The 24,816-nt window shown below is 41.2% G+C and overlaps 3 protein-coding genes across 3 annotated transcripts in view; all 3 read right to left on the bottom strand.

Moving 5' to 3' along the window:
• The window catches only part of LOC131886112 (probable NADH dehydrogenase [ubiquinone] 1 alpha subcomplex subunit 12), a 78,336-nt gene that overhangs the window by 41,693 nt on the left and 11,827 nt on the right, over nt 1-24,816 (bottom strand). The window lies entirely within an intron of this gene.
• On the bottom strand, nt 4,030-6,178 carry LOC131886111 (uncharacterized). The gene has a single exon (XM_059234352.1). It carries the CDS (start codon nt 5,694-5,696, stop codon nt 5,166-5,168), a length of 531 nt encoding a protein of 176 aa, XP_059090335.1. The 5' UTR covers nt 5,697-6,178; the 3' UTR covers nt 4,030-5,165.
• On the bottom strand, nt 21,485-24,384 carry LOC131886110 (uncharacterized). Its single transcript, XM_059234349.1, has one exon. It carries the CDS (start codon nt 23,201-23,203, stop codon nt 22,571-22,573), a length of 633 nt encoding a protein of 210 aa, XP_059090332.1. The 5' UTR covers nt 23,204-24,384; the 3' UTR covers nt 21,485-22,570.

Here is a 24,816-nt window from a genome sequence, read left to right as displayed (position 1 = left end):
CCTTGTACTCAAAGCTTTGAAGCTCCACTTTGAAGTCTGGGTAATTTGGAAACAAACACGCAAGGCCGGTCGGTCAAATGAGCCCATACAACTTGCAGGAAGGACAAATCATTTCAAAGCACGGTAGAAAAAAAATTAAATGTATTGGTTTCTATGGTCAAATACTCTTTTGGGAAGCAATGTTGGGCTCAATATAAACAATGATTACTAACAAAAAATTCGAAGCAAAGCATTGAACTCCTCCCAAAATCTTACTTGTGACCCCGAGGGGTACGGGCTTTTGAAGCCTTCAAAATGGCCCTTTAATGTCCTTCAATGCACCTTGACCTTGCATCACTCAATTCATGTATGATGTGGTTTCTCGGCTGAAGCTTGGGCCAATTGCTATCCTGAAGCCTGAACTAAAGCCGGAGGATTCCTTGCTGTTGATAATGATGCGATCAAAAGATAACTTCCATGTATTACCGGTTGGCTCTCTAGAGGTGCTCAGATACTTCCTCAGCCAATTAGTACAAGTCTTGTATCCATTTCCACTCAGATACAACATACAACATACGTACAACGAGTCAAGCTCATCCTCAACGAATGAAATTTGTCTGGTTTCTTACCAAATGGCTTTGAGGATCAAAGGGTTCTTTAGAAAGCCTGTTGGCTTGATCTTTTCAGATTTCAGCGTTTCCCTCAGTTGAACTCAAGTGCTTACTTGATATGAACGTGGGTGGTTCCTGAACGTTGACAAGCTGATATGAATTCCGTATTACAGTCTTCGCGATGAGAATGTCAGTTTTGCGAATAGGGGCATCGTTTATCAGTGACTAGGAAACAGGAGAAATTTCCGTGACGACTCATGCCCTGCCTTCTTTGTTAGCGATCGATTCAACACAAATATTTTCATACACAGACTTTCAGAATATGGACTAAAAACGGGTTACCCGCACAACTTGGCCCGTAACGGCTCAGAGCAACTTTGAGTCTCTTTCATAATATACTTAACATACCGGTAGGAGAAATTTAGATCGTTGAAATAAAGGGCGTCATTTTCATAATATTTAATCGCGAAGTGATTCGTTCCAAAGTTTTACGTGTATTGTAAGAGGCTTGTGGCTGAGCAAGAAAAGCCCGAAAATTCAAATTTTATCTAGTCATTACTACATAACCTTGACTACCTCTCATACATTCTTGAATCCAGATTTTGGGCCCAACTTTGGCCAAATAAATCTAGGTGGGCACATATTTCAGAGAAATAAAATGCTGATTTTAGATAACATGAAAGAAAGGTTCAGCCAATACGAAACGTTTCCTTTTGTTGTCAGCCCATATCTACCTATAGACGTCCGGTTTTATTCCTAATCGCAAAATATCGGTGTTGAAGATTGTGTTGAAAGTCAAGGAAGGGTCGAAAGCGTTTCCTAATTTGACGGAAGTCAATAACTTTCCAACGACCATCTAGCCTGCATACCATCCATACAGGGAGCAAAGAACTGAACTGAGAGGCAACACATGTTTTTGTCACCGCTTCTTCTGAAATCAGAAACCTGAAACCCGACTGGAAGCCAACGTCATAATCAAAGGGCACAAGTCGCCTTTCGGAAAAGGGGCTTTGAAATAATTTTTTAACCATCTCAATTACGATATATCATTCTGGCCGGGCCTCCATGGCGAACTAACAATAAGATAGATGTGGATTGGCTCCACAACCTCCCAATTGTTCATAGGGATCAAACAGTAGGGAACCCTAGGAGGGGTTGTCAGCATGCACTTCCTCCCATGGGGAATTTAGGTGGCCAGATACCATAAAAGGCAATTTTACTGAGAAAAAAAAAACGAAGGCCCGCTTCAGATGGGGATTCACGTCTGGGAATGGGATCAAGAATCAATTGGAATAGCCATTTTATCCAATTCCATGTGAGACCACCCAAGTAACAAAAATGGGCCGATCGAGCCCCAGTTCTCGCCCAAGAGAGTTCTACCCTTCCAACTCGTGGATGGTAAAAGGATGTACTCAATTAGGTTTGTCAGAGATGGGGCTTTAAACAAAGAATATACAGACTGTTGCACATTCTCGCTCAAAGTTATCTCTGAGATGCTGCTGCTGCTGCTGCTGATGATGATGATTATACGTCTCTAGCCATCACCCCTTTGGACTGGTTAGTAATGTCACTTCAGTCAGGGATACAAATATAGATCAGGAGTACCTGTCAAACAAGAGGTGAAACACAATTTTACAACAAGGGCAATAGCTACGTGAATAAAGAATAGTTCTTTGAATGGGTCTCACCGAGGCGTAATCTTCTTTTTTGGTATTCACTATGATTGACCCACCATGATCCAATTGTGTTGCGTGCTTGTTCCTCTCGTCAATCAAAATTGATCAAAACAGCGACTTCGGTTCTTCTCGTTTGAGAGGGTATTGCAATTTTCTTTTCAAATTGAGCAAAGATCCTGCAAAAATGGTTCTCACTGCGTTCTTTTGCTTAGATGTCCGGATTCCATGTAATTTGTAAGCGGTTCTCATGAAAACTTGCAGTTACCCTGAAAGCCACCCATGTTTCTTTGAGAGGGAATCCGTCCAACAATTGATGCCTATGTACAATCGTACGTTCGTAGGTATATCTCGTACTAATGTAATACCATGATAATTCACATCTTGCGTGGTTTGGTAAATTCAAGGAAACCAAGCAATTCCAAGCAAGGTTGCCTATTTGGAACAGACTGATTCCCTAGTCGATGTTGTTTGGTGGGTGAGCGTGTAAAATCTATCCCTGGCCACTGTTTTCTGGTTCTGGCCGCTCTCTCATTCATTTGCCTCTCTTGTTTTGTTCTTTCCCCAGGGATATTTCTTCATTCAACGCTATAGAGTAGAGCTTCATTGTAATTACTTTCATGCATGCTTTGGCAATTCAGACTCAATTCTACCGATTGGTGCCAAAAGCGCAGGACTCGGGAGAAACTCTTCTCGAAATAGCTATGACGTACGCACATCAATCTGAGAGGTCACCAAGGGACCAAGCTTAGCTTATGATTTATGGACCTACCAACCAATTCCAAAAGCAATGACAAAACCGATAAGAGTCAAAGCAAACTGCGTTTCCATCCAAAGAAATGTAATTCATCTATCGCTTGATAGCTTTGCCCCCAAAGCATGTGGATCACAAAATGGAGGCAAAAACAAATTTGTAAACGATTTGAGGAACTCATCTAGGAACGGAAAGTTCCAACCACGAAAAGGAAAAAAAGTCCCTTGCCAAGAACTAATTTGTATGCAGTTTGCAGGTTCTATTACTCCTACGACACTACTTGTACGTATTGTCCTGGACCAGGTCTAGTGTTTGTTCAAGGTTTTTTGCTTAAGGTACCTTATGGAGTAGACACCTTTAGAAAAAAGATATCTTTTCATTTGTATGGGACATGCACTTTCTAAGTTTGATGATTCACTCCCAAAAGTAAGGCCGGAGCTCCACTAGCTTTTAAACGTTTCGGCGGTCTTTCTAAACACATCAAAACGCATTCGTACATTTACATCTACAATTTCAGAATAATGGACTACGTTCTCTTGTAAAATTTTATTTTTCTGATCCTCAAGATCAATGGCATTTCGGCTTGCCTCAAATTCCAGATTATTGCTTGGAATAAATGTTGGATGCTTTACTCAGACAGTATATCTTAGAGGTTGAACATTGACCTATTTTCTTTCATTGATAAGTAGTTGCGAAAAATAGATCAGGAATGCTTTGTTTCTTTTAGATGTCGAGCAGTCGTCGAACACTGACTTTGAACGTGAGAAGTCGTCTGCTAGTAGTGGTGGGTAGCGGATGTGTCTGATCAAAGAAGAACTCTATTGGTTCAACCTTCAGTGCCCTCACTTCCATTTACGACGAACATCCCGGCTGACCCAATGATGCGTTGGATGATATCTCGTTCCAAGTTACTACTTGTTAGATCGATTCGGTTCCCAGATGATTCCTCAAATCATTAGACGAACAATCATCGACTAGTTGAGCTGTGACCCTCTGGAAGAAACCTCGCTAGTCACTCTTGGATGCAAAAATAAGCACCTTCGTCTTACTTTATTTCTTTATTTCTAACACTACATGGTTATTTAGCGATGCTTGATGGGAACATGACAGATGGAATACATTACGATTGTAGAATGAATGAATACACCGTGAACGGGAAAAGAGTTGATGAAATGCTGGTTCATTTTGCAACACATGTACTGTCTCCGATTAAGGATAACGAGGACGAGGAAAGTGTTCCTCAAGAAAGGGAAGAAGAGATTAAAGATATACTGTAGTACATACGGGACGACAAAGGAACTCAGAATCTTTCTCGGTAACGACGTTGATGAAATATACCCAAAAGGACTAAGTTAAGTTGAGAGTACGACTACATCATAGACCTTATGAGAAAAGGTCTATGATGGTAGGGAATCGGTCTACATATCTATCTTAGTAATGGTTTCGACAGGCCATTATTCAAATAGTTTCTTACGTGGATTGGCACGAAGGCCACAAGAGTATTTTAGTATATGCACACATTTTTCACCACAAGTAATACAATGGGAAGTAAAAATGATTTCGGATAATAATGCTTCATTAAATACATTCACATGTATGTTGACGTCTAGAGTTGAATATATCTAATTTATGTCGGACTCGCTATGGGGAAGAAGCACTACGAAGAGTACGATGACACCTCATAATCAATGTGCAAGGGAAGAGCACTACTGGTCTCTATACAGAATGTTGCCTTTGCGCTTTTTTGTCATTGGATATGAGTATGGGAAGGTCCCAGAAAGGTACACACTCCACTGAGCACAAGGTCTTGGCCCAACAATTGGTTGACTGCTCGTCAACCAATGAGAGACGGCTAATAGACCACCCAACGTTAATAAGCATCGCCGAAACTTGACCTTTCATTCTGACTTCTGACATAGCTTGAAGCTGTTGGGTGAAGAGGAAGCTTTTTCTGCCTACTTGCTTAGAGAGCGGGGGGGGGGGGNNNGGGGGAAGGGACTGTCTGTGACGAGATGGGGGCGTGGGCTTTTTTCGGGTAAGTCAAGGACAGTTAGGTTCAGAAAGGTGAGTGTCATTGGATTTGTTGTATCATCTTGGCAACTAATTTCTAGGCTGAATAATGACCGCCCTCCAGAATTTTGGTTCCTTTCAATATGAATCTTTCATTTGCACACTTAACATGAGATTGCAAAAAGGGCAATCAATATTCTCGCATCCACATTGCATGGTGGAGTTATTGGGCGCGTTCATAGCATTGACAGTCAATTGAGCCGAACCCGCTCCTCCGTTCCCGTACAGGGTATCCACCTCAATATGACCCGATCTGAGTTGACCAGTGGTCGGGGCAACGGTTCCACCTGTGGGCATGCAAGATTGTGGGGTTTGCGGCTCGTTGCTCGAATATCCAGGAGGTACCATATTTGAGGCCTGAGGATAGGGCTGCTGATAGGTGGTCGACATCCGGTTGGAGTGGCGCAATTTGTACTCATATTGCGGCATATTGGGCTGATCAGGTTGTGCTCTTCCACGTGAGGGACTTTTATGGGTCGTCGATCGACGATGACCGGATGGAGCGGATGCTCCAGATGTCAATCCATTCCCACTATGCCGAGATCCTTTTCGAGCCCCTCCATGGCGGGGCTGGCCCTTTGAATCCGTTCCAGAGGATGCTGAGGACATCCTCAAAAGTTGTCGGAATCACTATCACTTTGGAATCTTTCTGTAACCGTGCGTGCTCTTCGGTTCAAAGTTTCACCTTGTCTGGCAGCTTTTCGAAAGACCCACCAAGTACACATCTCTCGCCGTCAATTGGCCTTCCTCGGCTCACTTGAGAACCAAGAGTTCTCGGACAATGGGCCACTACCGAAAAGGCACAACAAGGAGACAGAAAGGCGGTTCGAACGAGAGCGACGGCCCAAAAGAAAACAAAAAAGAGAACACGAGACACCGTGGGAACAAGATGAAAACGAAGACGAGGCGAAGAGACCGAATCTACGCTAGAGCAACATCCAATTTAGTTGGTCCCCCGAACAGACTAGGTCCATTGGGTGGCCTTCCAAAGGTGGGTGGGAGGAAGGAAGGAAGGAAGGAAGGTGCACAATCTCTCCATGCTGGATGCGCCCAAGGGCGGCGGACGGCTGTCAGACGCCAGAGGGGGGTTCCCATTCGTGTTCGCGTTCAGGAAAGGAGCCCTGTTAGTGCACTCAAAAGCAAGCATGCACGTGGTGGTTATCTGAGCAACCAAACCATGTTGAAGGAAAAGAGCGTTATTGGTCCTCGAAATGTAAGGTGTTGAAAGCAAGGCCTTCTTCCAAAGCTCGCGACTGAATATGCAAGGGAGTTCTGGTGGGTACCGTGGGATCTACCTAATGGAAAAAGGAAACCACATCCTCAACCAAAGCTACACCAACTAGAGGGCTGGTCTTAAAGTACTTCATCAGTGGCAAAGTTGACCAAAAAGAATAATTCCGCACCAAAACGGCGGCGAGATTGAAGATCACTGAATACCAAACAAAACAATAATCTCCATTCATGTGAATTCTTTATTGGAAAATTCCATTGTATTGTGGTAATTCAAAAAAAAAAAGCAAAAATGAAGCAAAACGGAAACGTATACTACCATTCTACATTTCTCTTGAAACTTTACACCCTATCTCAAAAGCGTATTTTGTACCCATAATCTGTTGTCTATTCTCGTTACAGGTAGATTTGGTTCCTTTAAAACTATGTGATCAATACTAGCTTATTGTTTTGCATATTTGAAAAATCGCGTCAGAAAAGGTCCACGTGAATGCGATTTGTTTTACATGGGAAGTTTCACATAAATTTCAAATTCGCCAAACTTTTTTCGACCACAACCAAAAATCACCGAAACCCAGCAAAGACCTCTTGAGAACTGACAAAGCCAAGTGTAAGAGAGGAACCCGAGCACAAAATAAAAACTTGGTAGGTCTCCGCACGGAAAAAGAAATAGTACTAGTACTAGTGGACGAAGAAGAGATGCAGCCTCAGCAGGAAAAATAACCACAATAATAATAACAACAACAACGACAATGGCAGCAGCAGCAGCAGCAACAAAAACAGCTCATCCCACGTGGGTGCATGGAAGAAAGGCAGGAAGTAGAAAGGTCCTTTAGAGTAAAACAATTTTGATGAATGACACTGAAAATTGGAACCCGTCCAGATGAGTGGTCCTAGCCTTTTGGCTACCACGATGTTTACAAACCATGGAGTGTTGGAGCTATTGTACACGAGGATAATGGATGAAGGCTCTCTCAAGAGGAGCCTCGTCTTTTGACGACATCATCACTACCCAAGTCGGTCGCCATGTCCAAAGTTGGTCCATCCAATTTCATGTGCTAAATAAAGGCAGGCAAAGAAATGTAACCAAGCCCCCCACCCCATCCAAACCCCATCTGCTCAATTCCTGCCATTTCTTCTGAGCTAGACCATTTAGTATTACTTTAAATATTTTAGGTAATTTTCTTAGGTAGATCCAACAGGTTGAACAAAAATAAGACATTCCCAATAAGAAAATGCTGCCAACAGTTATTATCGCTCGGTGCGTCTACTGGATGTCAAAATATCGACTCCAAAACGTTTGATCTCAAACACCTCTCCTTCCAATCACTCTGGAAAAGCTGTGTAACATCGAAAAATGGCTCTCGAGCGCGAGAAAGTCAATTCACAATTATCTTATTCAACCAAGAGTGAGTGATATCTTTCGTCTTGTGCCAGTGGGAGACTTGCCACGGTACGGAGAGGCATTGAGTGGGATATTTGAAACCTGATGGGTAGGAGAAATGAGAAAAGCACGCTCGCTTGGCTCAATCAGACTTCTCGTTCCTGTTACCGAACCTCCAAACCTTGAGAAGCCCAATCCACATTCGAATGGAAACCCAAATGCCTGTGATCTTCGAGATGAGCTTAGAGGAACACAGAGAATCAATGAAGCGTTGCCAGGGTTCCTTCATAACCGCATTCACAAGTTTGAATTTTGGTTTTGACCAGAGAGGGAAAAAATATCTTTCATAAGTCTCTTTCCCATTTGTGGCCACCTCACGCTGCTTTCTTTTTTCTTCAATGTCAGTGTCTCCTATCGCGAAGCAGACAAACGACATATGATCTATAGAGAGAATGCCATGACGAGAAACTATTTATTGTCAAGCTGTCCACTGGAAAAGATAACACGCTATTGTCATGCAAAGTTAGGTGCAATTACACAATTTCTATCATAAAAATGCGCGACTCAACACCGTTTCGCTGTCTTGAAGTTTGATGAATTATCAAACGAAAAGTGTGCCAACAAATTGTAGATCTTCTATAAAGTTAAATCCTCACCAAAATAATGTCACACATTGTCTCAAAAGTTGACATGAAGAATAGCCCGTCTTGTCAAGTAGGTACTGAATGTCTAACATGCCTGAGACAATTTGAGCCTTAAACTTTAAATTTCAATTCAACATTCAAACAAGTCATATTAAGTACATCTTTTCTTCGTCGAATTCAAACGTATTATAGTTCAATTCAATGCTTGTTGAGGAAATACTGTAGGTTCGAAAATAGAGCTTTACCGTCCATATCTGCTAAATAACAGCTTTGAGGGCATTGATATTTCATAGAGATCTCATCAATGTTGTCATTACCCAAACGTTAAAGGTTCTGAATGTCATGTTTACCTCAAGTCGAAGACAGTCTTCTTTGAAGCTTTTTTGAGGAAGCGCGTGCGTTCATGGAAATGGATATTTTTGTTTTGAGTATTCGAAAAATTGAACCGTTTTTTTTGCCACGCCAAATGATATAGCCCAGAGAGGCAAGAGAGCAAAGGGAAAATAACGGTTCTACAACTAAAAGAGGTGTAAGAGTATTAAAAAAAATTGAAATTCAAATGTGAAACTGCTGTCGCATCCATATCAATGATTTCATTTCTAATGAAATATGATTTTTATAATTTGCTCCCGGGCCTGAGAGGAGAAACAAACGGGGGACCTCTCTTAAACTAGGAAATTGCATTGGACTTACGCTAAGTCTCTTTTCTGATTGACACTTTCTTTTGGTCCAAGATACGGGTACCATGAATGATGTAAAGTAATGCACTGGTGTCTTCATTGATCTCGAATATGGTAATTATTAACGAAGGGACGAAATGGCGCACTCATTGATCGTTGTTTTTCAACGTTGTTCTTATGTAGTTAGTCTTAATAGATAATGGCTTGGGCTCGAATCGAAGTTCACGAGGAAATCATGTGTGGTTCCTGGTTGGATAACACATTTCTACCCAATGCTACCAACACGGTTGGAAAAGATCCTGTGGTCTAAAAGTCACGTTCGCTTGTCAATGATCAGCCTTCTTTGTCCTGTCTTCCAGGTTCAGGACAGGATTTGAAATCATGTCAGGGTGGGAAAAGAATCACGACAAGAGCACATATCCGATGGGATTTTTCAAGAATAGAGGCCGTGGTGGCCAGCCATTGGGAAAAGCGTTCCTTTTTTTTTTTGAAAGAATTCGTCGAAATTGAAGAGCTCACTCAAAACGTCTCCTCGGTAAGCACACTTTTCAACTCACGCACGTCTGTCGCATGTCGTAACAATGACTGTACGTAATAAGCCCTGAATTGTCCTCAGTTCTCCAAGAATAATTCAGTTGTTCTGTAGATTCACACCTAGGTTTCATAATTATCTGCCTCAAAGATTTTTTACAAAAAAGCTCATTTATTTGGTTCGTTGGTTTTGAATCGGAGAAGAGAAGATTGATTTCAGGTTTTAGAGATGTTTAAAATGATTTAGACCTATTTCATCTCAAAACTCTTTGCTTTGCGTTTCCATTTAGTAAATATCAAAAAGTTCTCGCCTTCATTCATCATTAGTGAAAAAAGTATTCTTTGCACGTGAACGGTCGCAATATCCGTTGCTTTATAGGACGGAAATTTGACATCCTTTATGTGTTTCAACTAACTCAATACTTGCAAACGCGCCTCGTTTAGTTTTTGAAGGGGCAAAACCGCCCAAGGATGCCTGGCGACCATCGTCTGATTCTCAATCGTGATTAGGGACGGTATTGTTCAAAGAAAATGTCACCTTTGGGCTTCAACTCAAAGCATGTCCTTGGTTTCTCTTGCCAAAGGCCTGTCTGTTGAAAGATTGACTCATCTACCACCACCGTTTCATACAGAGAGTTCGACTGCACATGTCTACCCAAACCGAGAGCAGCAGCCAAGTCTTTGAAACCTTGGCCTTGATTCCGTCGCCACCCCAAGAATAAGCAAGACATGGTAAGATGGATGAAGAAAATGAGAGCATTGTCCGTCCCTAATGTATAATACTATCTTTGCATCTTGAACAAACTAAACAATGGTGGATCAAGAATTCCGCTCAGGGCAACCAACATCACCAACAAGACACCCTCATATCGTGCTATATCATGTACAAAGTCAGCCAATGAATAAGATCGCACAACACTTCCAGGCCCCCTTCAAGTTGTCCCTTGTTGGCAAAGAGCAGATTCACGTACCATTGTGGCAGACTACATAGAAGCTGTGTGTTCCAAAGGGCGATTTATTGGCTTGGAAAGCCAATAGAAGCATATTCGTGATAGTTTAATACTCACTCGGTCGACAAACAAAGGTCTCATCAAGGGCTGATCCTGAGAAGATTAGCGCTCGTTGTATCGGGCAAGGCCTCAGGCCTCGGGGTTCATTCCGAGAGTTTTGACTATGAACGAAGTTAAAGGGGAAACGGGCAAATACCTACCAACTCCTACCTAGCTCCTTTGAAAAAAATGGCGTATCGTTTTTGCCTTCATACATTTTCAACGATTTTAAATACATCAGAGCTAAACAAAATGATTTGTTGATGCGGTCTCTTTTCAAGTGCCTTGCAAATTCTAGTTAAGAAAAAACAAAACAAAAAGTGTATGAATCTACATGTTTGTACTTCTAGCAAAGTTAGCATCATTATGAAGATGAAAGAGCACGCCAGCAGCGGAGGAATGAAAGGGAACAACCACACCATTTGAAAATGCCTTTGACGGGAAAAAAATACGGCTGCATTTTATACTCCAGTTGTTTCTTTACATCACTATTTCGAGGTTTCCAATCCATTATTAGCGAATCCAATGCTCTTCTTAAAATGATTCGCTCACTGAACGGGTGTGGGATTTGTCTTGGAATTTTCATACAAAGAATCCTTTTGGAGTTATTGATAGAGCCAACCCCCCCAAAAGATAGACTTGGAGAATCTTTACACAAAAACGAGATCACTTCTCCTGTCATCACTCGAGTCTTAGGTCGAGTCTGGTTTGATTATTTCTTTGCCAGTTCAAACGAAAAAGTTGTTTTTGACCCAACAATTTTGTTTAAGTTTGCCAAGTGCAAGATCAAAGTGCTGTTGTTTTCAGAAAAACGTAAAATTGAAAACGGGTGAAACTTGTTCCTTTTGGCCAAAAAACGCATTCAGCCTTGGGCAAGAAGCAATTAACCCAGGTTCTCATTTGAGAGAAGATATCAGATTCCGAAGAACACAAGGGGGGATTTCATCCTGCTCTGTCATTCTCAGAAATATGGAAGGGAGTGTTCTTTCTTTGATCTCAAATTAATCTCAAGTCAGGAGTGACTTCATGTTCGTGACTCAAACTCGAACGATGGTCAATCGGTCTTTGCCTTGTCTAAAACACTTGCAAAATACGGCACATAAGTACAAGAAGCCCACCACGGCTGACACCTTTTTCGTGACCAACTAACCTATCGATTGATCACGTTTGCTTTCCTTGCTTGCTCTCTACTCACTGTCACTTCCACCACACAGCAATGGTAAACTGACGACGACCTTTTGGTCTTTCTGTCTTTGATCTAGCCTTTTTGATCGCGATTGGAAGGAGGGAAAATGTTACTACCTCTCTCTCTGGATAGGCATCTTTGCATATCAGCAAAATAAATCCATGCCTTTGACTAACCTTCACGCACGAGAACCATCAAGACTAAAATTGCCTGAAGCATTTTGGGTATTTCGAACTTTGAGATATGGAACAGGTGTTATCGGATTCTTTCCATCAGGGAGCAAAGCACGGCAACGTCTTCTTGGAACGGAGGAACTGCCTTTGCTACTAATGCTATCGCTCTTCAAGTTCAAGGGAAAATGTGAATAGCCGCCGAAAGGCCCCATTTCAACTCTGGGAGAACAACTGAAGAGAGACGGTTTTCAAGAAATGCTAAACCGAGCAAACGCCTTCTCAGAATCAAGTTATTCATTCGCTACACCTTCTCAAGGTGAGAAAGACATCGATCATCGCTTGAACTTTATTTCCATGTTATTCTGATTTTTTTTTCTTTTTGCGGACTTCCTTACCGCCACCGGGATTGGAATCCAAGCAGTTCAAGACGAGAAGATTATTCATTTCACTTGAATTTTTGTAAGGTCGAGCGTACTGAAAAATCATTTCTAATGTTGACAAACGTAAGATATTGCCGGATTTGGACTTGTTGGCAATGTTCTGCTACCAAACTTAAAAGTAGAACAATTGAAAATCGTTTGGATGAGCTTGAACAAAGACATGACACGAAATGGGCGTGCAAGACCATATTGAGCAACTTTAGTTTTACCAAATTTCCCCGAAAACGACAGAAAAACTTTTCCTTGGCATATTAAAACTAAATTAGTCTTCAATGAGGACTGTCAACTGGCTTTTATAGTCTCTCCCAAACCTGAGCTAATAATTCCCACGGGAATCCAATCATGTTAGAGTCAGAAAAACTATCCAGTTTTTTTTTTAAGCTAAGATTTTTACGAATTTGTAACCGATACAAAGAATGTCATTCAATGTAAGAAATGTCATGTCTGATAGATTAAAAGCAAACCATAACGAGAAATGGTCAGGTACAATCATAAGCGCTTGGTCTAACATTTAATCGCTTTCGATTAGGTATGCGTAAAGTATTGCTCAAGCTCGTTAAATACTCAGGTTTCCAAACGGAAGGTGGTTATCCACATGTCACGATCGTTTTTTATAAGAATCGTGTCATCTCTACAATTCAACCAAAGCTCGTAAAAAAATCGGTTAATATTATGAGATTACGCAATTACAAGTAAAAATGGGAAACACGTCTTAAATAAAGGTTTTCAACTCATTGGTAAATAGCTGGCTGACAATTTGTATGAGAGTAAAAAATTGCTACTAGACTGTAACTGCATTTGAAAACAAAGTAATCGTGATTAATTACAAAGCATTTGTAACCTATTCCATTTGGAAAGTAATTGGAAATGGCAAAGTTCGAGTACATAGAATATAGGGAACTCAATGAATATAGCTTTCCAGACACTGGATGTCGGACGACCGAGACCATCCATTGTACTGTTTTACCTGCCGAGTAGTCGGTCGTCCGACATCCAGTTGTCTAGAAATCAATGCTTAATGGGACGGTGAGAGGGAACTCTCCCCGTCGTACAGGGTACGAACCAGGGCTGTGCATGGGATCCGACAGGGTCTCCAAATCCGAGAGCTCTGCCCAATCCGATCGAATCCGAATCCGACATTTTTGGCAAAATATGATCCAAATATGATTTGTTCACGCAATTGACTTTAAAAGAACACATTTAACTTTAACTAAATGTACTTTTTTGCCACTTAAATGTTTTAAAATGATGAGATTGAGTGGAATTGCTTTAGTCAAAATATAATTTTCCTGTTGCAATAATGTCATTTATTGTAACACTTATATGTTTCTTTGCGGACTTCCTTACCGCTACTGGGATTGGAATCCCAGCAGTTCAAAGCGAGATATTTATTTATTTTACTTAACTTTATTTGATCAACCAACAGATTAGAGGTGGCTGATCTGGCTTACCCTTGAATATAAGATATAAGTCTGTTATCACAATGGTGCAAAAAAATGTTAATTTACGCACAAGCTTGATATGCTGAGGTATTCTAATTTCCTTTTTCCAAATACTGACTGTACGGCCAGCAAACACTTTGATTCTTTTCTTATTTTCTGAAACTTGGGGTTTCTTTATTTGTGTGGGATTGCCACACAATTGTGATATCTTTTAAGATAGTAGGTCCATTCACACATTTTAAGTTTGATGTTCTTTGATTCTCAAAACAAATATACATTCATTTAGTTTATCTTGCAATTTTAGACTTGGATTGGATTCGAACCCAATCCGCCTTTTCCATTCCCCAATTTGAATCCGAATCCGAAAATTGTTGGTCAATTGGTCAATCCGATCCAAATCCGGATCCGATCGGATCCGATGCACAGCTCTAGTACGAACTACTTGTACTTCCATGCGTGCTTAGAAGAAAGAAGGTTTGGATTTAAATTTCGATAGAGTTCCGTCTCACTTTTCGTTGTTTGGAATATTATCTTTCAGTCTGATTGTTTTTCGAGCTGATTGTTCCTGGAACTTTGGCAGATAAATAGGAACAATTAAAACTCTTAAGTCTCCATCACAAATAGAGAATTGGTCAATAGAAATGATCAATTGACATTTTAGATTGATTGGCCCTGACAAGAAAAAAGATTGGTTGCTCTGATGAAGAGTGATTCTTTGGCAATGAAAATGTACCTGTTAACTGGATTTGCTGCAAAAAAAGTTGATATATCAGGGCATGGAAGACTTCACCACTGGACAGCGACAAGGGTGGGAGAAAATGAGTAATTCCAATTCCAATCAATCTAATGCAGTTCTCTTTACGTGAGTTGACTCAATTATAGCCTCAGAAAGCAATGGTCAGTCTTGATCTCAATCAAACGTCTGTGTCTAATGTTATGAGTAGGCTCCGACAAAATATGTTGGATTTTTGGTCTAAATATGTCATTTTTTATGTTGCTTAAAACAACCCAAACACGTTGATTTTATGTTAACCAAAAACGTGTCGGTTGTTTTTGTCCTACTTATTTTTCCTAGCATAAAAACTAGGGCCGACCATAATTTGCAGATAAATATGGTCTTTATTGACAACAAATTTGTATAAAAGTTTAACAAATTTGTACAAAAATTTGCGAATATACTTTCCAAAAAATAGGCAACAACACATTCGAGGGACGGGGGGGCTATTTTTGCCTTCAATATCAAGCAACACATGTATGAAATTGAATATTACATCAAAATATCTTCAAGCACCACAAGCTATACCTAAGAAGTACATTCTTGCCATGTCCATGCTGGCTCCTGTTTAATAAACCTTGGAAAAAAAAGCAGTTGCCATTTTGGCCGAACTTTTTTGTTGGTTGGGAAAATGAGAAAAAGTTGAAAGAATACAAAAAATATCAAGTGCGAAAAGTTGAGAATAAAAAAAAGAAAATAAATAATGTTGGGAATGAAGAAAAGAAGGCGGTGAATTGGAAAAACGTTGCTGCCATGGCCAGAAGGTCATTGTTAGTCCTGTTTATTGCCTTTTTCTGTTGCCAAATTCTAGGAAAACATTAGGATAAGCCACGATCGACTTTGCATGTCAACGATATAAAATTGACCTACCGTTAATTGAAGAGATCCACATTTCTTATTTTATTACTTTAATTCGAAAAATGGCTCAGAGTGGCTATGACCAAGAGCAGGCCGATTTGCCGGGAAGCACGCCATATTTCTAGAAGTCCATGTATAAGCTCACGGATATTGTTGTTTACCCCTTTGCTCTCCAGCACCCCCTTTTGACTTATGAAGTGATGTGTCAAGGGTTTGGCTGTGGTATAAGTTAATTTGAAGTGTTGTTATTAGCACACCTGTTATACAAAGAAACCAAAGAATAGTGCTAGGAACGATTTGAAATAATGAAATTTTAAGCTCTTTTTGAAACAAAAGTTCAATAATGGGTGAAAAAGTGGTAACATTTTCACGTTTGATACATCACTACATATCCAAAAGATGGCGCTTGGGCGCAACATGGTAAAAAAAAAAACTGAGGCTGTGATCGTATTATATCACATATACTGGGTGATTTGTTGATCTTCTGTATTTTATTGACAAGAAATTAAATCGTCTTTATTACAATGCTTGACCTTAGGACTCGTTTTGAGTGATTCCGATGTTATGGTACAGTATACAATTGATTCTTTTTGAGAGTCTAGTGCTATTGCTTAGGGCACTTTCGTTCACTTAATGATTAGATTTATGTCCTATTTGATTCACAACTGAATAAAGTCCTTATTCTCAGTAGGCATCTTTCTCTTTGTTACGTATCATCACAAGAATAAAAGAAAAAAAGCCAAAAAAATGAAAATGGACACCAATCTTATTTTTGGACCCCAAAATCCCAAAAATATGTGAAAAATATTTTTATGTAAAAACATTTTTGGTCTGACTCTAGTTATGAGCATTTCAAACTCGGACCAGGGAGGGCGCTAATTGAATGAGATAGCACCACGATGGTAAGATCTTACCAAGGTGGTGCTAAGCAAGTCATTTTCTGCCCACGTCGTACTGAGTTTCAGAACCTCATTGCTTTTGACGCAGACGCTCGATTGAGGTCAAAATTGGCGAAAAACTTTCTGAGCTAACTATTCGGACATTTAGGCAAGTGCTGGTACCAGCAAACAAACTTGCCTGCCAATGCCAGTGATGCAAAATTGGCGTTTCAAGCTGGTTTTAACGAAGCTGACCTTTCCCCATATAGCAATTTAAATAAGGGTCAGCCTCTCAAAAACGTGTTTGAAGCCCCAAACTTGCATCACTGACACTGGTACCAGCAAACAAACGAACCTGCTAGAGCTCGCCTAAACGTCCCCATAGTCCAACTTGCGTGAAGGAAAATGCGTTCGGTTAATCTGGATTAAAGTTACGTTTCCCCCACCCTACAGTCTCTGTCCAGTGATGACGTCGTCCTTGATCAGGGGTAGCCCCAATTGTTCATTTGAACGCTTGACTCCTTGCTAAATCATACATGGAGATTCTGGATTGGTTACAATTATCGTAAGCATGTGAATCAAACGGGCAGCAAAGTGGTCATATCAAGATGTGAAATACACAAATAACTTCTTACCGTCGCCAACGTTGGCCAACTTCAAGGGCAAAAGTGTTGTCTGAACTCTCTCGTTTCCAATGTAAATTTGGTCTGGGTATAGCTTCTTTTAAAAGTGTTACAAGCTAGATGAAGAAACAATGGGCTCGAGTCCAACTCGAATTAAGTTAATATTTAGACGTTCTGTCTAACCTACGTAGACCATAAGGGCTTAAGGTACGTTTTGAGAGCACTTTCGAGCCCTTAGTAAGAACGATGAAATCCTCCTCTCTTCTTTCCCGGGCTCCTTCATTGTTCAATTTGATTTGCTCCCCTCAAATTTTCGTAAGGAGTATGTTGGTGTTGATCCTGTAACAGGATTTAAGCTAGATTTGGACAATCTTTTGATCCAAATTCCCGATCAACCCTATATTCAAGGGCTAGCCATGAGCTTTGTCCCAACCCAGGTTTTAGGGACAATTCGTAGAGGCATAAATTGCGTTTTGCAAGTGTTCCGCGTGGACTGTATTCTAACTTATGTATGTGAATACCCCAAAAAATGAACGCCAACGGAAGATCGCAGTTGCAATACTTTTTCTTCTATTTTACCTCTCCTAAAAGACTGGGTAAGTTTGGTACAAAAAAGTAATTAAAAAATCTCTCATCTCCACTCGGGTTCACTCCCAAGCACGACCTACCATTTTCTGCTCATCAAGGAGGTCAGGTTTAAGTAAAATAATTAAGTTTCTCGTCTTGAGCTGCATTCCTACACCGATTCCTGGGCCCTGCCAAACTTATATTGGATTGTTGAATTCGTCTTTTGATTGAATGCGTTTCCCTTTACTTGAGTCTTTCCGCCTCATAGGATGAGGTTGAATATTCCAACGTTCGACCAAAAAAATTAGTTGGCGCTCAAATTCGCTTGGACTTCACTCTGCATATAAATGACTGATCTTGCTAATTATGCCTTTAGGCAACTTGGCGCTGATACTTTTTGTCGACAATTGTCATTGATTCAAGGCGACCTCCAAACCCAAGCAGTCTGGGGCATTCGGTCGCTTTTTGGGGGTACATCTCATCTCGTCAAGTTTCATATTTGCTCGTCTTGCAACTGATACAAGCAGATGAAGCAATGCAGTTAAGGTAGTCTCTGGAGCAAATTTGAATAATTGACGGCTCTTTCAATTTTGAATAAAAACTCCATATGTAAAGCCTTAATATAATCAGTTTTGTGACATGCATTTTTTATTTAGTCAAAAACTGAGCTCAAGCCTTAGGTTAGTAATACGAAATATTTATCCACCCATGCAAAAAATCTTTCATCTCAGTTTAGACACGAAAAGTTTTTGGGTAAGACACAAGCAAATTAAGTATCTGAATAGTGCGAGGACAACGTGTTGCTTATGCTTAACGGGGCTCAAAGTGGTAAAATTTATTCAGGCATTGGAAAGGTGGAAAAACAATAGGAAGAAAAAGTTTCAGTTCATTCTTACATCCAAAAATGTCACGATGACCGCCTTTGTGAGGACTTGACATGCACAGAAGAAGTTTGACTGGAAAAGACTGGACATCTTCTGGAAATACACGCAAGCCTCAACCATTTTCAACTCTACTTTCTTTTTAGCAAGGTTGTTGAATGAGCGCATATGGTATTCATATTACTCACAAATCATGTCACAAAGGTTGCTTTGAGAGTTGGACTTCATTGTTCGAACTAGCATGGATTCTCGAGGGCTTGGAGGTGCTCTCTAATATTCGTAGGGAATACGTAGGCGTGGTTGATCCGGTAGCATCTTTCAAGTCAGACTTGGACAGACTTTCGACTAAAAATCCTGATCAACCATACGTTCAAGCGCTAGGCAGAACCACCAACTCTAATTCGTTGGTGGATCCTGTATTATATCAACATAGAGCTAAATCAGAAGTATAATTTCTTTATCTTGAACTGTTCGGGAAGTCCACCACAAAAAAAAATCCAAAGCAGACTTCTTCTTCTCAACATATTTCGTAAAAGAACATTGATATTGAAACTTAATGACGTAATGCGATTATTATAAATTTGTTGCATTTAAATAATCGAGGAGTCGGATTTTTGAGCCTTTTGGCCGAGAAATTAGTTCGCTTTAATAAGTTAACCAACTGAACTTTAGTAAGATTTTGTGTAAAGCAAAGGAAAATTGTTTCGGTCACGCAACCTCAAATTTATAAGGCTGTCTGCGATATCTACCAATGGCTTTCAGCCGATGATTCTCCACCATAGCAAATTCTCTCAAAGGGAGAATTCCGCAAACGGGGATCGGGGACATTCTGACAAAGGTGAATTTTGATGTTGATTTTAATGTGGTGGAACTCTTTTAGAGGGAGTTCCCCGTTATCACAATATCCTTGACCTTATGGAGTTCACCGGGATCGGTCTTCACCGTGGCGGTATTCACCAGAATTGTCGGCAATTGATTGAGTGATTTGGATCATTGCTCCGTTGGATGGTTCCACCCAGTCATCATTTTCCGGTGGAAATGGTACCCTCCATGACACTTGCCATTGAAACCCCTAGTCCTCATCCTGACGGATCGTAAATGTTCTCAAGGATTTGCCTCAAAGAACGAGACTCATGTTGATTTTTAAAGTGGTCTTTCCTTGCTGTGAAAGCAAGTTTACCACATCATATACCCATATACGTATGCACAGCCATCATGGGCTTGGCACAGATATAACATGTACCGGCTTGTCGAAAATGATTTTCTGACTGCTTTGTGGCTTAATATCTCGAGTTCCACTTTCTCTTAAATGCGTCCGTTTTCACAGCGGAGTCAAGACGAGAAGGACTCTCTGCTCTCCTCGACGTGCACCAAGGAGATCACAGAGCCCCTCAAGTGCCACCCCAACGACGTCAAAAAGCTCAAGGAGACCGGCCAGGATGTTAGGCATCAAAATTAAAGTTTCCTCTCATCAGGCCTTTCAACTCCCCGAAGAGGTTTGCCACTTAGTTGCTTGAGCCGGTGGGACATCGTCGACCTTGCCACCCTCAGATTCTCTGCAATGGACGTGATTGTGGAATTTGGATTGGCAGTTGCGGCCTCCACTTATTTTATTTTCTTCCATTTTCATTGCGACGCTTAAGGTCCTGACCGGCATCTTTGCGCTTTTTGACGTGGTAGATGGCCTTGGGGTCGAACTTGAGATGCTCTATGATCTTCTAGGTGCGCGTCAAAGACAGCAGAGAGTTTTTCTCACCTTGACTCCGTGGTGAAAACAGACGCATTTAAAGGAAAGATCAAGAAAGTACTTAGAATTGTCACTGCTTTCCGTAAGAATCCAATGAACCCATCTAATCTACTCTAGAACTCTAGATATTAAGCCACAAAGCTGTCAGGAAATCATTTCCGACGACCCGGTAGTAGAGGGTACATCGGAGAAAATTACCATCGTTTGGCCGTGAGCTCCTAGTCTTTCTTCTTCTTCACATAGAAAAGAGTTTAAATTAACAATCGGGGAAAATTCAACTTTGACCCAAGATAAACCACACCCTAGAGACCTCTCCTATACTTTATCGTTGTTGAAATGATCCACCCAATTTTGATCAAAATTAGATCGATAGATCTATTTATTTCAGGAATACTTTGACCATGATTAGATATGGTCAACAACTAACTTTAAGGGTTTAGTTAGTTAAACATCAACTGTTTCATTTAAGCAGAAGAAAGTCGAGCACAAACCGTGGTCAGCTGTTTGTCAACGTCCTTTAAGGAAAAAGATTCCACAAAGCGGACCTCAATTTCCAAATTAGAAGCGACTGCCAGCATGACCTTCATGAACACGATGTTTAAGGTTGTAGTAAAGGCCATAGGAAGATACGTAAAAATGTCATGAAAGGTCAATAGTCACACTTGCTCAATTTTCTTGCTTCTGTAGTGTCCCGCAGAAGCAAAGGTATCGTGAGCTACAACCCAAAACACTAATCTCGATTCAAGTGGACCAGGCTGTACTGGATCTTCGCAGCGGAAAGAGAAAACAGGCTCAATTTCGCAGCCTTTGTACGTAATTGGACGTCACTTTCATACGGAAATGAATGGCCTGGCAGAAATTGTTCTTTAAACAAGTCCCATCTTTCCATCCGCCTTGGCCGTACAGCAGGTCACTTTCATACGGAAATGAATGGCCTGGCAGAAATTGTTCTTTAAACAAGTCCCATCTTTCTTTAATTACACTACATAGGCTAGAAAGAGGAGAAAACAAACCGGCAGTCAGAAGGCGGCCTGTTCTTATGAGGATCAACTTGGATCCGTAGCATTTCGTGGTGTGAATCAACATTAGAATCAACAAGGTTGCATTATTACTTCTCTCTACGATATTCAGCTATTTTCAATTTCGAGTCGCTTCAATTAATAGTCACCAAAAAAAGATGAAAGTAAGGTCATACCATCAGTTTCTCCTTGGGCCTGAACTTGAAGCTATTTCAAACGTTGAAATTCCTTTTAGAGGCAAGGCAAATTAATTACATGTACGTACACATTGATATCGATTCTGTTGATGATGAAATGTTTGCTCGTTGGGCTCATTTATTTCCATTTCTTATTGATTCACTTGTGCCAACAGGACGCAATAGGTATTTTCGAATATGCTGTCTGATTGTTCGTAAACAAGATAACACGACAACATTTAAATAGTCCATACTCGCGCTCCTTCCTATTGTTATCCAAACGCAAATTAAGGCTCTAAAGGATGTTCAAAGCAAGAAGGTCAATCAAAAGGGGTTGGTGGATGTATTGCAGAACAGGCATTCCAATGTACAGTTTACATCTCTGAAATACTGTTATGATCTAATGCACATGCGCATGGACTGTAACAAAGAGGATGATAACAAGTGAAGTACGAGTATGTACTGCGGGTAATACTGCGAGCAGCACGGGCTTCAACAAAGTCTAGCTCTTTGTAACCTGGTAAGGGGGCTCTTGATCTTAACGAAGTAGTTTGGCTTCGGATGCTATAAGCTTTTCGTGACAATTAAATCACACAACCATTTGAACTTGATAGCTCCTTGCCCTCTGCATGTTTCGGAATTGTGTGCACTCTCCTGCTTTTTGGTCAAAAACAACCAAACAAACATTTGGAAAGCCAACTTGATCCAAAAGCCACTTAAGAAAGAGAGGTTGAGAAGAAGACCAAAGACATTTTTTTAATCATGACTATAAATAGTGTGTTACGAAGGTGATAGTATCATATTTGTCGGTTTTTTTTCTTTCGTGATAAAGTGAGTTTTTGGCGGTCATTCTTTGCTCTTCCAAAGGGATGAAGTTTCAGGCAGAAAAGCCCAGTTTTTTATATCGCGCACGAGCTAAAAAGATCGGAAAAGATCCATTTGTCTATAGAACACGGAGGGGCCTTGAAAATTTGTCAAAATCCGTCTTGGCATCATAGCCTGAGGGGACACATCTATTTGAACAAGAACGAGCATTGGGAAAACGAGGGGCGAATTTAGAAAAGAGAGACAAATGCAAATCGAATTCTAGAACATGAACTAACATCGACATTCCAAATGGAAGTGAACATATCATGCATGCTTCCTAACGAAAACCACCGATGCATTTGTTGTATTTGATTTGTACTCAGAGCATATGGCTCATTGCAAAACCGAGGGGTCGGTTTTCTCAATGCTTAACATGAGGTTACAAAATGGGCAATTGACGTTTTCACATCCACATTGGACCGTCGAGTTATTTGGAGCGTTCAGTACATTGACCATCAATGGACCAGTCACAACATCATTGGAAGCGTACAGGGTATTGAATTCCTGATGTCCAGAGCGAATAATGTTACTATCCGCTCCCTGGGGAGTAAAAATGGCACCACAACCCGTTACTTTGGCTGGTTTTTGAGCCTTTCTCTTGGCAGCCAATTCGGCTTTCTTGTCCTTTTTGTCCTTTTTGTTTTTGGCCTTTAAGTTAGCGCTGGTTCCTTCCAACGCCTGAATTTGGTTGGGTTTAAAGTCTTCCAGAAGAGCGTTTTTGTCCCCTTTGGTGGGAGACTTCTTAGGACTAGTTGGGGCAGATCTGCTTTGATGCAAAGTGTGTTTGAAATCGGCTTCATCAGCTCGGGAAGCATCATCTTCCGTTGCAGAAATAGGTGTAATATTCTGGGTATACGTGGCGAAGGAGACTGAGTGATTGTGATCCGGATCACTTTCTTTATCTTCATCCACGTGAATATTTTTCTTCGCCGGAAGAAGGTGACAAGTTCGTAGAACGGAAGTCATTTTGAATAGAACACTTTCTGCTTGTGGCAATCAGAAGGAGACCTCACAAGCACCCACTGTACTTCGAAGGTGCCAATGAGTGAGTGAGCCCCAAGTTGAGACTAAATGAAGATGAGATGTGATGGAGTAAAAGGGACGCCCGAAGAGGGCAGAGCTTTAGTAATTACTCTAATTCGTAATGTAAACGAGGAAGCTGGGCGCTAGAACCAGAGTAAAGAGTGGGAGAATGAGCAAAGAGGCGAGAACAATAGGATGATAAGGCTTCTCCTACTTTTTTCTCACGCAGTCCAATGTCAAAAGCAATCCTACATGGACTGGAGAAGGTACAACAGAAGCACCAAGTCGGTTCTTGAGGGAGTCCGCCGTGGAGAGTGTTTTGTCTGCTGGCAGAATGGCCCAAAGATAATTGGACGTCCTTGCTTACAGGCTCGTCACTCAATCGAAACAACACTAAGGAGCTCGTCTCTTCCACTTGCATATACGTATGTACACGGATTTGGATGAATGGCCAAGATTTTGTGAAACAAAGCAATGAAAAAAAGCACTTTATAATTCGCAAACCATGCGACAAGGATTAGACGTTGGGCGTGGTGTTTCAGCAGACTCATAAATGAACTCTGCTTCTCTTTTCAGTCTTTGCCAATTGTTTCAGGGGATGGAAACGGTTCAATAACACTGCTTGGTTGATTTGGTGGGAAGACCACAGGAACGTTAACTCAAGGCTTGAGTTCCGGAACCAAAGATAATAACTATTTTTTTTCGTCCTTGATATCAAGGCAGTTCTAAATCGAGTTTCCTTTGGCGCCCAAACGACTGATGATGCTGAGCACTTTCGGGCCTGCCCATCCACGCATACAGAAGTGGACCCGCTTCATTCACCCTCCACTTGGTCGGACGAGAAATGCCGACGAAATGTTCTCGAGACGTCGCACAATCTTGAAGCGAACTGGGGGCCTATTGTGGAACACACAGCGAGCTTTACGGTGTTCTCCATTGATTGCAGGAAGGGGACGCCATTTGTGGACTTGGGAAGCACGCTACCTATCCCTAGGCCTAGCGACCGATCTCAGTGGAACTGCCTCCTATTCAGGCCTGCTTGGACGAGAAGGACTAAAAACGAGCAAGGATGTGAGAACGTCCGCGCCAAACGGTCGGCAAGACAACCGACGGACAGTGAGGGGGCCATGTCTTTGGAAAAGTCGAGACAAGAACAGAGGCAACGTAACCAAGGATCTTGTCGGCGGGCTCTCTAAAAACCATGTCCTCGCAGCCGGGCAAACGAAGGTTATTCAATGGCACCTACGACAGGGAAAGTTTGGTAGCTTCTCGGCTGCTACTGTTTACTGACAAGCCCTTATTTGTTTGGATGGTGGTTTTCCCTCCTCAACGTATAGTGGTCGTTCTACAATTGAGTAGTATGCGAAACATGGGCCTTCGAACGATCATAGCTGTTCTTCCTCTTGAACAGAGTCAAAAATAGAAGCGTCAACTTTCTTCAAGCAGAGCTCGGACAAGTTTGCCTATCGAACGTTTAATGAGACTACAGGTTGGACAGAGATGAATGGGGGTCTCAAGATGCTTCTTTGGTCCTGAACTTGAAACCATTTAGCCAG

Source organism: Tigriopus californicus, chromosome 9, assembly GCF_007210705.1.
Source record: "Tigriopus californicus strain San Diego chromosome 9, Tcal_SD_v2.1, whole genome shotgun sequence".
NCBI lineage: Eukaryota > Metazoa > Arthropoda > Copepoda > Harpacticoida > Harpacticidae > Tigriopus > Tigriopus californicus.
This window is presented reverse-complemented; position numbering and strand designations above follow the sequence as displayed.